This window comes from Puma concolor, chromosome D2 (assembly GCF_028749965.1).
Source record: "Puma concolor isolate L17-30 chromosome D2, mPumCon1.1.hap2, whole genome shotgun sequence".
Lineage (NCBI taxonomy): Eukaryota > Metazoa > Chordata > Mammalia > Carnivora > Felidae > Puma > Puma concolor.
In genome coordinates, this window is record NC_141677.1 from 17,680,309 (window position 1) to 17,692,460 (window position 12,152).

A 12,152-nucleotide genomic window follows, 5' to 3' on the forward strand; every position below is an offset into this window, starting at 1 on the left:
TAACACTCTTAGAGAAAACAGAGGTGAAAATCTGTGTGACTCTGAATTACATAATGCTTTCTTAGACATGACACAAAAAGCATAAAAAATAATCGGTAAACTGAACTTGATCAAAATAAAAACTTTTGTGTGTCAAAGGATACTACTGAGAGAGTAAAAAAGACGACCCACAGAATGGGAGAAAATATCTGCAAATCGTATATCTGACAAGGATCTAATGACCTGAATATGCAAAAGCCCTTATAGCTCAACAATAAAAAGAGAAATAGCCTAATTTAAAAACAAGCAACAGACTTCAAACTGATATTTTCCCAAAGAAGATGCACAGATGGCCAATAGCACATGTAAAGATGTTCAACATCATTAGCCTTTAGGGAAAATGCAAATCAAAACCGCACTGACCTACCACTTCCCACCCACCAGGATCCAATAAAATAAGAAAAAAAAACAACAACAAAAAAACCCAGAAGACAAGTGTTGGCAAGAAGGCAAAGGAACTGGAACCTCCTGTATTGCTGGCGAGAATGGAAAATGGTGCAGCTAATGTGCAAAACAGCTCAGCAATTCCTCAAAAAGTGAAACATACAACTACCCGGTGATTCTACATCTAGGCATATACCTGATAGAACTGACAACAGATGCTCACACACAAAAAACACTCACAGCATCATTCATAACAGCCAAAAAGTATCAACAACCCAATGTCCATCCATTGATGAGGATACTTTAAAGGTGGCGAAGCCTATCACGCAGCCAAAAAAAAGGGGGGGGGGAATAAAGTACTGTTACGTGCTGCAACATCGATGAACCCTGAAAACATTCTACTCTAAGGTTAAAGGAAGCCAGATACAAAAGGTTGCATATCATATGGTTCCATTTACAGGAGATGTTCTAGAACAGGCAAATCCATAAAAACAGAAAGTACATTAGTGGTTGCCAAGGAACGGGGGGAGGGGAGAATCAGAGCTGATAGGTTTCTTTTTTGGGGGAAGGACATGTTCTAGAATTAGACAGTGGTGACGGATGCACCGTGGAGTAATGTACTAAAAACCAGTGAAGAATACAGTTTAAAACGGTAAATTTTATATCACGTGAATTACATCTCAAGGAAAAATGAAACAACTTAAGCATCAACAAGTCAAATGTGCAGATACTTTAAAAAATCTAAAGTAACACTAATTTAGGGGCGCCTGGGTGGCTCAGTCGGTTGAGCGTCTGACTTCGACTCAGGTCATGATCTCATGATTCATGAGTTCAAGCCCCGCATCGGGCTCTGTGCTGACAGCTCAGAGCCTGGAGCCTGTTTCAGATTCTGTGTCTCCCTCTCTCTCTGCCCCTCCCCAGCTTATGCTCGCGCTCTCTCTCTCTCAAAAGTAAATAAACATTAAAACCACCCATGTCTGAAAAGCTGGAAGGAGTCAAGACTTGTGGTCTGTAAACCCTGAAGTAAGAAGAAAAATAGTTTCTCTTTATCCTCAGCGGTATTTCCTACTTGAACCCAGGTAAAGTACAAATGCCCCAAAAGGCCGGAAGTTGTGAAATCACACGAGGTGCTAGAACACAGGATATTAAATCAGCAAAACAGACCAGTTGCAGACAATTTAAGAACCATTAACCACTAGAGTAGCAGTGACATCACTCAAATTTAAAACCAAACAGAGTTTAAAAGTTGAGCTACTTTAATGCCTTTGCATTCCGGGACGGCAAACAAAGACAAATACAAAATAACCAGGGAATTAAGCATTTAAAACTTACCAAAGACCCAAATATCAGTATCCTTAACACGGTGATAACTGTGCAAGACTGTGGAAAGATCAAAATGCTCTAAGCTGCCAAGCAGTAGAACATTCCCCCAAATACATGGAAATGTAAAGTCACTACCTACCACATCCAGAAGAGAACCAGAGACCCCCCCTGCCCCAGGCACTACCATTCTGCATCTACAAATTATGGGAGGTACGAACAAGGCACACAAAATTTATGATCTCTGCCCTGAAACAGATTCCATTTCATCGAGACACAAATACAAAATAAATGCTAACCCACACATTACATAAAATACAGCTCAAAAGACCTAAGAAATTAGTGTGAGCCCAAGTGTGTGTTTCCAACCTTCTTGAAGACCAGAGGACTGGGGCGCCTGGGTGGCGCAGTCGGTTAAGCGTCCGACTTCAGCCGGGTCACGATCTCGCGGTCCGTGAGTTAGAGCCCCGCGTCGGGCTCTGGGCTGATGGCTCAGAGCCTGGAGCCTGTTTCCGATTCTGTGTCTCCCTCTCTCTCTGCCCCTCCCCCATTCATGCTCTGTCTCTCTCTATCCCAAAAATAAATAAACGTTGGAAAAAAAAAAAAAAAAAAGACCAGAGGACAACAGAGACGAATAAAAGTCCTTGTATATCCCCCAAATATTACTTAAATATTGACCATGCAACTCGAGCTCTGCTCTAAAACCTGGGGACACAGCCATGAGAAGGTCTCCGCTCTTAAGGAACATATATTCTAATGCAGAAATGAGAAAACAAACATGTAAACAAATAAATGTGGTACTAATGAATAGTGATCAAAGTTACAAAGAAAATGGGACACTGTGAAGGTGAGTGATGAGACAGGGAGGTACCTGAACTTGCATGACCAGGAAAGACACAGAACAAAGACATCTGAGTTGAGATCCAAATGACAGGACGGAGCTGGCCTGGGGAAAGTGTGGGAACAGTGTTCCTGACCGAGGGAACAGCATGTATGCAAGAAGGTCCCTGGAGCTCTTCCCTCGCATCCCTGTCCTCTAATCTCTCACTGTGGCAGGGTGACGGGCACATGACATAGCCTAGGACTTGTGTCTCCCAAACACAACTTTATTTGGTTACTAAGCTATTCAAGCTTGAGAAGTTTAAAAACATACGCTAATGAGTTCTTTCCACCATCTATAGACAGATCATCTTAAAAGTATCATGAAATAGTAACACTTAAACTCTAAGCAACATCTGTTCTAACATTTTGTTGTTGTTCCAACATTATTTTAATCAATTTTATATCTAACTCCTTCGTGCCATATATATATATATATGTATATACATATATATATACACATATATATATATATACACACACACCCGTTTGACATACTTATGAGAAAGCAAAGGAAATCTATATTCTGTAAATTTATTCACCCATCTAACAAGTATTTGAGCACCTAATTATGCTCTGTTCCAGCTGACTTCCTCTCTTTCTCTCTCCTTTTCCCCTCAATTTAACACTAATCATAATCTATGTTGGGTTTTAGTTTACTTTTTCAACTTAATTTCTTGAGCTACTTAGTGGAATTATCTAGTTCCAACGTTCTCAACATCGGTCGTACGTTAGAATTGCTTGAGGAACTTAAAAAAAAAAAAAAAAAGCCCAAGCCCAAGGAGCACTTGGTTGGCTCAGTCGGTGCAGCGTATGACTCTTGGTCTCAGGGGCGTGAGTTCGAGTCCCACGTTGGGTGTAGAGACTACTTAAAAACAAAATCTTTAAAAAAAAGAAAAAAAAGAGCCCACGTCCCAGTTTGTGATTAATCTGTTTAAATGTTTTAAGAAATTTGATGGTAAACGCTATCAAACTAGTTAAATAACAAAAAGATCTTCTTGCTCTCAAATTTTGAATATTACTAATAACCAATAACTCGGTAGGCTAGAAGTGCAACATTTTATTCAAATGAGAAATTTTATAACAGGATTACAAAGAGTGGATTCGAAAATCAAAAGCAAGGAAAATAAGGCTGCAGCGTGAACACGGGGAAGCAAAAGCAAGCAAGTACGTGACCATGAAGCGAATGCTCAGTCTCTGAGATCAGAGGCTTGAAGAGAAGGATTAAAACCTAAAAAGAAAGAAAAGAAAGATCTCAGTGCACTCTAGGAGAAGTCCCCCAACACCCTTCCTGCTTATTCTTGTGATGCAACCACATCCCGGCTGATGCCAACTTTACCAACTCTTCCACGAAAGCCAAACTTGGCTTAGTACAATCAGTGATGGACTGCGTGTATGCCAAGTGTATCCCCTGTAGAACGGACTGTGTAATGGCTGAAACTGAGGAATTCGGGCAGAACGACTGGCTCTAAGGACTGCCAAGGATCCAAGATGTGAACGACGACCACGCACACGCAAAGGGACCCGTGCAGAGGACTGCTTCGTCCAGAGAGTAATTCAGTACAAGTTTGACACTGTGGCCTCAGTGGACCCTTAAAGGAAGACCTTAAAGGAAGGATCTGGAAGATCCCTGGAGTTCCCATCACGTACATTTCTAACCACAGGTACAGTGTTGAGCGGATGCCTGATGATTATGGAGCCCCTCAGTTCTATTTCTTAAAAGAGAGGGTTCCTGAGCCTTCCTTTACCAACTTTTTGTTTCCATTTTGTACAGCAATATGCCACAGCGTGAATTATCCTACTTACCCATTTGCTCTGTTACGAGCAGAGTACGGTTAAATACTCACTTTCTGATGTTGTTTTGAAACTGACGTTTTGTATCATTTTAAATTTTGTTGGATCTTTTTATAAATCAGAGGACTGCTCACATAAAAAAAAAAAAAAAAGATGAAAATCAAAAGCAAGGACAACCAAAAAACCACTTCTTTTTGCAAGAACCTCGTCTTGCAAAAGTGCCAATCAAATAAACTTTGTCCAATGTCACTTACCTATCGTCCAAAGTAGTTCACATCAGTAAACTTTTCTATGAAAATGAAATGTAACCTAAGTTCTAGATGTGGCTAATCCCAATTTTTTTGTGGCAGTCAGTCTCAAAAATATTATGATGTCTCAAACTGATGCGGAAGAGAAAGGAATCTTTTCATCGAGACATGGCATCAAACCAAGAACCTACAAGGTAGAGCGCTCAGCTCCTGTGAGATGAAGGCACTCCCCGGGGTGGAGGCCACTGGGCATCGGCCGCGGACCCGCTTTCAGACTGCGTTTCGCCACTTTCCTCTTTTCCTTCTCTGTCAGTCGCTCTGTCAGTTTCTAGGTGCCGTCAACGAAGTCCACCTCGAACAGGCCACCTTTTTCCCTCTCGTCTCATCTACTGTACCTAAGCTACAGGCCAAGAGTCCAGATCACCAGCCTTGTCAGAATTTCTTCTAAAATAGGAGGCAGCCCTCGATCTCTTCCGTACTGGTGGAATGCAGGCATTCAGACTCTGTGCCATCTTCTGGGCTGTTCTCAATATTCCGATTATCCCACTTCCCAAAGTTCCCACCTGTGGCCTCTGGAAAGGAACATGTTATACAGTATTATTTCCCAAGACTGAAGCATGGGGGTCAGGAGATAAGGCCCGTGATGTGCCCCCAAATAACTGTGTGACTTTAGGGGAAGTCATGACACCCCAAGGCCTCAGTTTCCTTGTCTTCGAACCAGAAAAAGTGACTACCGTCCTTCTTTCACAGAAGCATGAAATGTCAAGGGCTGGAAGAGGCTGCAGAGATTATGCAGATACTGCAGAAACCGAAGCCCAGAGGCAAGTGATCGGTCCCAAGTCACCGGCCAATGGACAGCAGGGCTGAAAGTGGGACCCACGTCTCCAGGTCACAGCCACTCAACCAGCAAAATACAAGATCTGAGCAGCTGCTCATTTTTCCCTTTTCTATTTCCCCATTAGAATACACGCTCCTTGAGAACAGGAACGCCCTTGACACACTTCCTGCTTCAATATCCCCAATTCACCCAATTACAATAAGGGAGGAGCCTCAATGACTCACCCCCCAGATCTGTATTCTCTTGTAGATGCTTACAGTCACCATAAAGAGGGTTCCTGATGGCGCTTCTCATTAAAAAGGTATTGTGTGCCTACCCAGGGTGCCTACAAAGCCACCATGCGCTGGGGGTGCAGGAAAGGAACTGATACAGTTCAGAAGAAGCAGACTGGCTCAGCATAGAAACGCACTACACTGCCTGCCAATCAAAACTATCCCGCAGGGGAATGAGCCTCTTTGAAATAGGTTCAAATGTTTTGGAAATGTTTCCTCGTGAGCCTGTGGACTAACCAGCCACCTGTTACACGAGACCAGATACGTGTTTCGAAAAGAGCGCTCTCTGCCTGTAGTGTAGACGAGGGACTAGAAACAGGCGAAGACGGGTGCAAGGAGACCGGGTAAGAGGCCTTGATGGTGTGATGGCCAGACAGCACCGTGAAGGTACGCGAAGAGATGGAGAGTAGACGGATTCAAGAGGTGTTCAGGAAGCGAGATCCACGGGACTTGGTAACAGACTGGATTTTGGAAAGGCGACAGAGGGAGGAGGGGACTTCCGGTTTGCTGACTTACAACTCGATGCATGGTGGAGCATGTTCTGAGACGGGCAATAGGACAAGAAAGCTGGCTTTCAGGGGAGGAGGTGCTCACCAATTCAGTTTCGAACATGGTAAGTTTGAGGGACCACAGAGACATCCAAGAAGAGACAACAAATGCAGTACATAGGTTTGGAGCTCAGGGGACATCTGGGCCAGAAAGAGGCATCTGCCTCCCCTGCCTATAGCTGGTCACTAAAGCTGCATGAAGGGCCACCTGGGGCAAGGAGAGGACACGTGACTGAGCCCATAACCAGCCATTCATCAGCTACAGGAGACAGGAGACGGACCAGAGAGAGAGGAAGAGAGCCAGAAAGCAATGCAGAGCATTTGGTCTGCCGGGAGGGCAAGTAAGGAGACAGAAAAAAAGGCCAGCGGGACTGACTTACATCCGGTTAACTTGTTAAGAACTCTTTAGTGGGATGAGGGTGCCTTAAGAGTGACAAGTGAGAAAGCAAAGATGACCCCTGAGCACCGGCTGTGATGTGCTCCAGTGTCAGGGCGACCCCTCGAGGCGGGAGGGCCAAGTGGAAGAGGCTAAAAGAGGAGCATGGGTGCAAACCAACAGGAAGGAGTGCAGGAGAGGATACGAACAGGGTGCTGAGGAAGCAAGAGGGCACGGGCTCCAGGGGTGGGTGAAAAGCTACCTGGAGGAGGGAGGAGAGCCCCTCCACAGACCAGGGAAGGAGGGGAAGGGAACAAACACAAGGATGGGCTTGTTATCAGCAAGACGGAGGAGTTCCCATTTGATGGCCGCTATTTTTTCTGTCAAACTGGAGATGAAGTCATACATCGGGATGGAAGGGGAGGGCCGTGACGTCAACAGCACACCCATGCAAACGGGTCTAACTTACCTTGGTCGGCATTGCCACTTTCTCTCCCTACTGCCAACACCTTACGTCCTATTCGTCTATGAGTTGGCTGTCGGGCCTAAGGATCTTGGTATTTTTAAGGTCACAAAGAATGATGTTGCCACCCCGTCGGCCCCAAGTGGCCCTTCCGGACCTGCCGCTCCTGTGTGTTGATCACCTACGTCTTTCACAAACCTTTCCCCTCCTCTGTGTTTCTCGTCAGGTCTCATAAAAACCACTGAAATAACTTTGTAAGTAGTCTCCTGCCGCCACTCAGCTCCAATGCAACAGGCGGGACCATGTAACTTCCCGCTTTAAACCTGACGATGAGTACTGTCTCCACTTAGACCCCTGGCTGCAGCCTTCAAGGTACAACTTGCAGGCCCACCCCATGCACCTGGCCTCCTTGCTGGTCTCATTCCTGGCCACTCTTCCAGGCCCTGGCCTCTCTGGACTAAGGGTGGATTCTGGGCACACACGTTCGTCCTACCACCACGCTCAAGAGCCAATGCCAATGTGTGTTCCCTGGCTTTGTACCACCACGTCCAAATTGCTGGCTGGCACCCAGCAGGTGATCAGTCAGTGTCTGCTGACCGGTGAGCAACTGCTACCACTGCCCAAGGAGGTCCACCTCGCGTGTGACCGACTGAGGGCCCATTTCTAGTCAACTGACCGGATTGCAAGTTACCTCCGCTCTCCCAGTGAAAATACGATTTTCTCTCCCTCTCCCTCGGGCACAAAACCTCTCCAGTTACAAAACGTGTAGAAACAGAACCCCGACGGCAAGCTCTCCACCCATCCTCTCTGCCACGGAACTGTAACTTCTAAAACGTCCCTCTGAAGGAAACCCACGCTGCAGGTAACCTTTATCTCCAGGTCGCACCCAGAAAATCAATAGCAAAATACACAGAGCAGCTGTTCCGTGTATTTTCCTTCTACCAACGAAGTGGTCAGGTTAATTAGCCCTACAGATTGTGTGGCATGTTTGGAAGTTTTAGAGCCGTGAGAGAACACGGAGCCGCTGGGATTCCAGCCACTTGGCCAGTGTGCTCTCTCCCTACCTCGAAGCGCTACTTTAGGACTTCTATTCTGAGAGTTCTATTTTCTGAACCTGCTTTGACCAAAAGCATTTTGTCAGCTCACAGTGAGAAACATGGCGGGGCTAGGGAAGTCTGAGAAAATGCTCCTGTGATGTCTCGTCATCATGTATCCTTAGTTAGCAAAGGGCTTCCAGATCAGTGAATTCACTTTGTACTCTCTTTTAGACGTTCCATTCGAGGGGCACCTGGCTGGCTCAGTCAGTTAAGCATCTGACTTTGGCTCAGGTCATGATCTCACGGTTCATGGGTTCAAGCCCCGCATCAGACTCTGTGCTGACAGTTCAGGGTCTGGAGCCTGCTTCAGATTCTGTGTCTCCCTCGCTCTCTGTCCCTCCTCTGTTCATGCTCTATCTCCTTCTCTCTCTCTCAAAAATAAACATTAAAGTTTAGACATTCCATTCGAGTTACACCTTTTATTACAGTGGTTTAGAAACACCACTGTACAAGAACAAGAGTAGCTTCTTCCTCAGTCTAGACAGCCCTACATATTAAAAACAACAATGGCCACAATACAGAGGATCCAGATAGAAATGCTTTTTAAGGCCAGAGTTTGGGAGATATGATCTGAATGCAAATATCAAAAGCTGGTTAGCCTTGAAAAGGAAAACAAAAAAAAAAAATATTGGGACTTGAAGCCACCAAAAAATAAGACACTTAAACTCACTCTTTCAAAATTTTAGGTGCCTACAGAACCAAAACTTTTAACTTTTTAACACCGAAGCCAGCTACCAAGTGGTGTCAAAAATCCCAATCCTTAAAAAGTACACATTTTTTTTTTTTTTTGATAGTTTAAGTACAGACCCAGAGAGATTACACAAACTGGGTATGCACAGTTCCTCCTGGCTCTGATTCAAATCTTGGACATTTTCAAGGCTGTGCTTTGATGAACCTTTATCGTCAGTAAAACGTTCTCAGTTTAGATCTCTAATCAGTACGTTTATGTCCTACAATTATCCGCAGACAAGTTTCAAGTTCACCTTAGGAAGAGAAATGGGGCAACTTTAGAAAAGGACAATGGTCCTCTCTGTAGCCCTGAAACAGAAGTAAGGACAGTACAGTCTTTACATCTCTCATTCCAGGAGCTGTAGACGAATGTCAGGCAAAAACTTTAGATTAAGGGCCTTTTTTACCCGACCCGATCCCTGGGTGAGCACGTACGTTTAGAGACGTTTTCAAGACACGCTCACCGAGCTTCTAGGGGCACGGCACTGGCAACAAGCTGCTGTCAGGCAAGGGGGCCGGCAATCTGACCGCACCCCGCGCGGTAACGGAGTCGGGTCCTAACAGGGGCGTTTACGTTTAGCTCAAAACTTTCAGGCCTTTTCACTCCGTATGCGCGATTTCACAGAAGTGCTGTCTCCAGGCTGCACCTACCAAACCCGAGGCCAAGAGACTCACTGCGAAGCGCAGCGAGGTCCCCGCCGAGGGCCCGTCCGCGGCGGGCGCGGCCCGGGAAGCGCCCAGGAGAGGCCCGAGGAGAGGCCCCGGAGGGCAAAGGAGGGCAGACCACCCACGGCCCGGCTCCAGGGAGCGGAGCCCCCGGCGCGCACCTTCATAAACTCGTCCTTGTCGAAGCAGAGCGTGTCCGGTCCCTTGGGCAGGTTCATCCTACTTTTCTCCATCCCGCCGGCCGCCGCCTCTCGGCGCCGAGACTCGAGCGAGGAGAAGCAGGAGGCTGCGCGCTCGGACGCTGCGACCGCAGCCACGGCCCGTTTCCACGGCACAGAGGCACCGCTTCCGCCAACATGGCAGCGCCCGCGCCGTGGCCAATGAGCGAGGACGCCGCGGGTCCGCCTCCGCCTGCGGCCGCCAAGAGCGGCGCGCGGACAGCCGCCGCTGCTTCGGCGGGTGGTGCTGCCCCCTTGCGTCGGAGGGCGGCACTGCGGCCCCGCGCACGCTTCCTCCGGGTAGCCCAGCTCCGGGCCAGTAGGGGTGAGCCCGGGAGGGGACCGGCGGGAAGGGTCAGGGGCGCTCCCTCCCCACCCCACCCTTTTCACTGGAAAATCGGCTCGCAGCCCGTGTCTTCTCCCTGAGATTGTTCCGCGGAGAGCATAGCCGTGGCCGGATGCTGGCCCCTTGGTTCTGAGGCCGGTCTCCCAGAGTTGGGCACATCGCCATGTCACTCCTCCGGTCCCCGTGCGTCGCCGCCGCTGCCGCCTGGGCGCTGAGGCCTCGGTGGGAGACTGGGCCACCGCCCTTAGCCCCGGCACCCGCAGGCGAGCGTAGCTTCTCCTCCCGTGGGCTCCGATCCTGGGAACTGCCGGGAGGAAGGTGGGCAGCTGGACACACAGCCTTAGGTCCTCTGGGCAGCAACCTGCTCCACTTCGGGCTCAGGTCCAGGGTGGGCAGCTTCGGAGAACAACTTTGGGTCCTCAGGGTTCTTAAAACCTCGAGATTTTGTCGCTACCTGCTGACAAAACACAGCCGACAAGTAGTGCATGCGTATTTTTTTCTAATCTAAGCCAGGAAGTGGCAAATGTGTGTGTTTGTGGCCGGTATTGGTGCAATCGCCGCACCTCCCCGCAGTTTCTGAGATTTTCTCTCTCCTCCTCGCCGCCACCCATCCCCAACATTTATTTGAGGTTTTCTTTCTTCTTCCTTTGTTCTTTCTCCCACTGCTCCCCCCGCCCTTTCGTGTGAATGCCATGGTCAAATGATGATTCATTTTTCTTTTTTTTCTCCTTGAATCTGTGACAACTCAAACCAGAAATCAGGCTTCACACTCTTCACCCTGCAAGTCTTTGCTTCCTGCAGCCTTGCTTTAAGAAACCAGGCCTCGGCTGCTGTTGGAGATGCCATTAACCCTTAACAGTCCTAAAAAGGGGGTGGAACAGTGGAAGACAATGCCTTACAAAGACAGTCTTGTGTTCAAGTCACTCCAGACAGGAAACCGGCCACGTTTTAAACATGTGGGTATAGAATCTGCAACAACCTATTCCCTCCCATCGGGCCTGGCAAGGCTTTGTGAAGAAAGTATTTCCAGCCAATACTCAGAGAATGTGACAGAGGTTGAGAGCTGGAGTCAGTCCAGAAAATCAGAATAAAGTGCCAGAGGAGCAATTATGAGGAGCGCACTCTGTGGCCCTATTATGTTTCTGTGGCTATAGGGAATGAAAACCTCATCATTTGGTTTTCGTTCGTTTACTCTTACTATGAAATTTTGCAAACATGCAAAAAAAAGGGTGGAGAGCACAAGCCTTCCGGAGCCTGTCCAAGAACAAGGGGAGGGGGGAGTGTCTAAAATACATATTTTAAGTTTATTTACTTATTTTGAGAGAGAGAGCAAGCAGGGGAGGGGCAGAGAGAGAGGGAGACAGAATCTCAAGTAGATTCGGCGCTGTCAGTGCAGAGCCCCATGTGGGGCTTGAACTCACAAACCGCGAGATCGTGAGGTGAGCTGAGATCAAGAGTCAGACGCTTAACCGACTGAGCCACCCAGGCGCTCCTGGAATATATTTTAAAGCAAATCCCAGGCACCACATCATTCCTGGCTCCCAAATACCTTGGTTTATAGTTCAAAGAAAGCTGAGGAACTCTAGCTGAGCCAGGAGTTGAACCGCTCCTTATCTCCATTATAATTCCTTTCTGCAAGTATTGCCAGGCCTTTGGTAAAGAAATGAACCTGAACGTGTGCCGCCTGGGGTACTAATGTCGGGGATGCTGAAGGGGTTAGGTGGCAAAGAAGAATAAAGACCCCTCTACCTGCTCTCCTTCCAAGAGTCAATGGGGAACAGCCAAGACCCCACAGAGTGGGCTTGGAATCATAGGCTGTGGTAATGATGCATCCTATCAAAGCCAGGAGCTGCAGGAAAGACCCCAGATGCTGATGGAGAGCGTCTCACTTCGGCTCAGGTCATGATCTCACAGCTCGTGAGTTCGAGCCCTGTA

At 47.6% G+C, this 12,152-nt stretch overlaps 1 protein-coding gene and 1 pseudogene across 3 annotated transcripts in view; one reads left to right on the forward strand and one right to left on the reverse strand.

Moving 5' to 3' along the window:
* COG2 (component of oligomeric golgi complex 2) overlaps nucleotides 1-10,018 on the reverse strand; it is a 46,550-nt gene extending 36,532 nt beyond the window's left edge. For 2 of the 3 annotated variants that reach the window (XM_086679703.1, XM_086679702.1), the window contains exon 1: nucleotides 9,815-10,018. In XM_086679703.1, the coding sequence (XP_086535829.1) occupies nucleotides 9,815-9,886 (72 nt within the window). In that variant the 5' untranslated portion in view covers nucleotides 9,887-10,018. The remainder of the gene's footprint in view (nucleotides 1-9,814) is intronic. The other variant, XM_086679701.1, reaches the window with a different exon arrangement.
* LOC112851468 (rRNA-processing protein FCF1 homolog pseudogene) lies at nucleotides 3,785-7,622 on the forward strand (annotated as a pseudogene).
* Nucleotides 10,019-12,152: the final 2,134 nt, after the last annotated feature.